General features: G+C 46.7%; 1 protein-coding gene across 1 annotated transcript in view; it reads left to right on the forward strand.

Moving 5' to 3' along the window:
- Position 1: 1 nt before the first annotated feature.
- The window catches only part of UBFD1 (ubiquitin family domain containing 1), a gene marked incomplete at its 5' end in the record, with an annotated part of 10,702 nt that continues 6,505 nt past the window's right edge, over positions 2-4,198 (forward strand). Inside the window, 4 exons of the mRNA XM_017734259.1 lie at positions 2-131; positions 222-430; positions 1,367-1,432; positions 1,633-1,738. Coding sequence (XP_017589748.1) covers positions 2-131; positions 222-430; positions 1,367-1,432; positions 1,633-1,738 — 511 coding nt within the window. The remainder of the gene's footprint in view (positions 132-221; positions 431-1,366; positions 1,433-1,632; positions 1,739-4,198) is intronic.

Below are 4,198 nucleotides of genomic sequence, written 5' to 3' on the forward strand. Positions count from 1 at the left end.
CGGCGGCGACGAGGGCAGCGGGAGGGAGCTGGTGGAGCTGAAGGTGATCTGGAACAAGAACAAGTACGACGTGAAGTTCTGCCTGGACAGCACGGGAGCCGAGCTGAAGCAGAAGATCCACTCGCTCACAGGTCTGTCGGGACCGCCGCCGCCTTCCCCGCGCCTCCTTCGCGCCTCCCTCGCCGCTGCCGCGGGCTCCTAATCGCTGTGCTTGTCTCTAGGCCTCCCGCCGGCCATGCAGAAAGTTATGTTCAAGGGACTTCTGCCAGAGGAGAAAACGTTGCGGGAAATCAAAGTAACAAATGGAGCGAAAATAATGGTTGTGGGCTCTACCATCAACGATGTGCTAGCAGTAAATACACCCAAAGAAGCTGCTCAACAGGAGGTCAAAGCTGAGGAAAACAAAAAGGAGCCACTTTGCAGACAAAAGGTTATTAATGTCTCAATAATTGCTGGCATGGGGGAGCGGTAGGATTTACGTGGTTCTCCTGCAGAGAACTGTTTAGTCCAGCAGGGACTGGGGCTTTGCAAGACTTGCTTGTGGTGCCAGGCACAGCCGAGCATTTTGGCTAAGAAATGGAAGTGTTTGATGGATGTTAGTGCAAACACAGTCCAAATTAACTTTGTCTAAAACATAACTAATTTTTATTGGCACAAAAGAATTTGATCTCCAAAAACTGCTTAAAATGAACACCAAGAGAGCAGTTCCCTCAGCTGTCCCAGCCCTGATGGGAATGTGGGTGTTTAATTCTCCTCTCACATTTTGGAGCACAGTGCAGTGAGGCTGGTTTGGTGGTGCTGCAGTGTGGCTGGTGAAGGATTGCCAGCTCAAAGTATTACCAGCCCTGTGCCTTTCTCAAAATAAATTTGGTTAAAATTAAGTAGTGCCTCTATGAAGCATGCTGTTGGTTTTCTGTGATTTATTGCAGTTCACACTCAGTGTCAGTCCCATCATTTCTTAAAGATGCTCAGCCAGGTACAAGCTGTGAGTGTGAATTTAAAAGTTACCACTGCTCTAATCCGTTCTGGTTTGGTGCTGGGTTGCACTGCCAGTCACAGAGGGCTTCTGCCGTTCACTGGATGTAACAATTCGGTTTTTATAGACATGTATTTATGTGTGTGTGTATTTGAGAAGGCTGATACCCTTGGCATTATATTGGAGTTCTGTTCTTTTTGGTAATTTCTTGAGAGTATATTAGAAAGTGCACAATAAGTTTGAAAAGAACTGATGCCCATGGGACAGATGCCTGTGAACAGCCCTCAGCTGTCTCTCAGTGCCATTGGGATGTAGTCGGGGGAGCAGCTGGAAGTACATTGCAAAGCTTTGTAATGTTTCTGTGAATTTAATTCTCTTTTTATATTGTAGCAACACAGAAAAGTATTGGATAAAGGAAAACCTGACGATGTGATGCCTTCTGTCAAAGGTGTGCAGGTGCGTGAATAAGGTCTTGAGACACTCAGAATCAGAAAAGAGACTTCTTTGTGATTTGAGACCTTTCCCTGCTGATTCAGTCATTCTTTGCTGTCTTAGCAGAAAGCTGGAAAGATGGATGGTCCTCATGCTTAAAAAGTTGAGAGAATGTAGCTTTTCTGTCCCAGCCCCTGCCCGTGACTGATTGTGTCTCGTTGCAGGAGCGTCTGCCCACGGTGCCGCTGTCTGGCATGTACAACAAGTCAGGGGGGAAAGTCAGATTGACCTTCAAACTCGAGCAAGACCAGCTGTGGATTGGTACAAAAGGTGAGCACCTCTCAGCCTCGGGGATGAACAATTGGTGATTAGGCTGTGACTGAACTGCGTGACCTAGAAAAGCTTCTCCTCTGACTGAGTTGTGTTTAGGGAATAATGTTGGTATTGCAGTGCTTCAAAAAACTTTGTTTCCTGTTCTCAGGTGCCATTCTCCCAGGTCATTGAATAGTACTTGATATTCCACATCAGTTCCTGAAAAACTGGAGTTGAGTGGTGCCAGCAGACTGGCCCAGTGTGCTGTTCCTGGCTCCAAATGTAAACAATAGTATTTGACACTTCTGGCATATCTCAAAAGCACTCCATAAGCATGGATTTGATGCCAGCAGTACACAGGGGCTCAGTGGCTTAGCCAAGACTTGGAAGGAAAACTCAGAACTGGGATAGAAACCAGGAGTGTTGGCATCTCCGGCACTCTCTGTCCTTCCAGCCAAAATTATGTCTCGTCTCAGTAATGCACAACTGTGGTGCTGTGCAGAGGGGTTGGTTTGCAGTCATGAGTGGTGCCAGGAGGAGCTGGGAATGACGTGGGGATAACGTACCTTGCTGAGGATGTCTCTGTCCTGGTTTTGGCTGGGATAGAATTGGTTTTCTTCCCAGTAGCTGTTTTGGATTCAGGATGGGAGTAATGCTGATAACAGCGGATGTTTTGGTTGTTGCTGCACAGTGCTTCCCTCAGTCAAGGACTGTTTGGTGTCTCAGACTCTGCCTGTGAGGAGGCATTCAAGGAGCTGGGTCAGGACAGCTGACCAGAGCTGGCCAAAGGAGTATTCCCCACCACAGAGCGTCATTCCAGTATCAACTGGGGGCAGTTGGCTGGAAGGGACTAGTCACTGATGGGGGACAGGCTGGACATTGGTCAGTGGGTGGGGAGGAGCTGTATTGGGCATCACTAGTTTCTTTGGAGTTTCTTTTTAATTTTATTTTATGACTGTTATTATTACCAGTAGTAGTAGTAGTACGTTTTACTTTGTTTCAATTATTAAACTGTTCTTACCTCAACCCATGAGTTTTTTACTTTTTTCCCCAGTTCTCCTCCCCATCCCAGTGGGGCAGGGGGAGTGAGTGGCTGCATGGTGCTTAATTGCTGGCTGGGACTAAATGGGACACTGGGATCCCCTCACCTGCCAAGGAAGCTATGCTCCTTCAGTTTGACTAGGATGGGCAGTATATAGTGATGAGCAAGAGGGATGAAAGTGCTTGCTCACTGTCCCAGTAAAGTAGCCTAATTGGATGGTTATACTGCCTCCAGCTGCTACAGTAGTTCCAAAGTAAGCAGAAGTGTCAAAAGTTTTTGACCCTTTCTTTGTAGGACAGACTTGACTGTGAAGATTTTTTCTGGCTTTAAAACCTCTCTTGATGCCAGCTGCAATGATTTCTCTCCTGGGTGAAGTGATGGAGCAAGGCATTGGGCCATGTTTTTCCTCAATAGGTTGGGTAGGCAGATTTTTCTGTTACTGGTCCCAGGTTCTAAATCCATGCACAGTATTTAGGTGATTAATCTCTTTCATCACCTTCCAGAAGAGTTTCAAGTATAGTGTTTCTGAGGTGTTCTACGTAGTGTTCCTAAAGCTGTGAATTTGATTCTTTGTGTAGTCATGTGTTTCCTGTAACCTGTTTCCCTACTTTCCCAAATTAGCAGCAGCTTGCTGCCTCTAGGGAATGGCTGTAATTGCTGGCTGTTATTGGGAAAAACTTCCTACTCTGAGAAACCCATGGCAGAGGCCAGCAGGTAAGGGCTGGAGTAAACACATCTGGGTGTTCACACAGCTTGTCATTTGCTGGCCCTGGAGAGTTGGAGCTGGTTCTTCCCCCCACCCCTGCAGCCTCCCTGGGCCTCACAGAGGGTTTGTGCAGGTGTTTGTAGTCTGAAGTTTGGTACAGGCAGATGTTCCCCAGTTGCTCTGTGTCAGTTGCACAGAGGCATTGATAATAGGATTTGTCTGTTGCTGGGATACTCAGAGCAGAAATTGATTTGGGGGATGCTAAAGGAGGGCAGAGTGGGGTTTCCTCTCATGAATGAAGTCACAGGTCTGAACAGGTAGTTCAGAGTGAGCTCAGTTACGGTGCTGAGGCAGAGAATATTTTTCCTTACATCACTGAGTTTATCTCCCTGTGTGCCTTCTGTAGGTAGGTGTGAGGTTTTTTTGGATCACAAATGAAATAGATCTATCTCAAGAACTCAGAGTTCAGTTTCTCCTTCTTAAAGTGTTTTGGGTATTCTTTGTCTTGTATCTGAGAAGGTAACTTTCGGCTGATGCTGAAGGCTTGAACTGAAAGGCAGGATCTTGGAATTAAGTGTTCAGAAAGGAGTGAGGACAGAGCTGACAGGAAAACTCTGCCCTGGACTATGTATTTTGTTGCTCTTGTCATTGCCTCTGGCTGGCTGACGTTACCCTGCCTTGTAATTGTAGTCTTTTGGGGGCTTCAGTTTTTCTTACTTGTTCTTTCCCT

The sequence above is a fragment of the Corvus brachyrhynchos genome, unplaced genomic scaffold (genome assembly GCF_000691975.1).
Source record: "Corvus brachyrhynchos isolate BGI_N302 unplaced genomic scaffold, ASM69197v1 scaffold5, whole genome shotgun sequence".
NCBI classification, from domain to species: Eukaryota; Metazoa; Chordata; class Aves; order Passeriformes; family Corvidae; genus Corvus; species Corvus brachyrhynchos.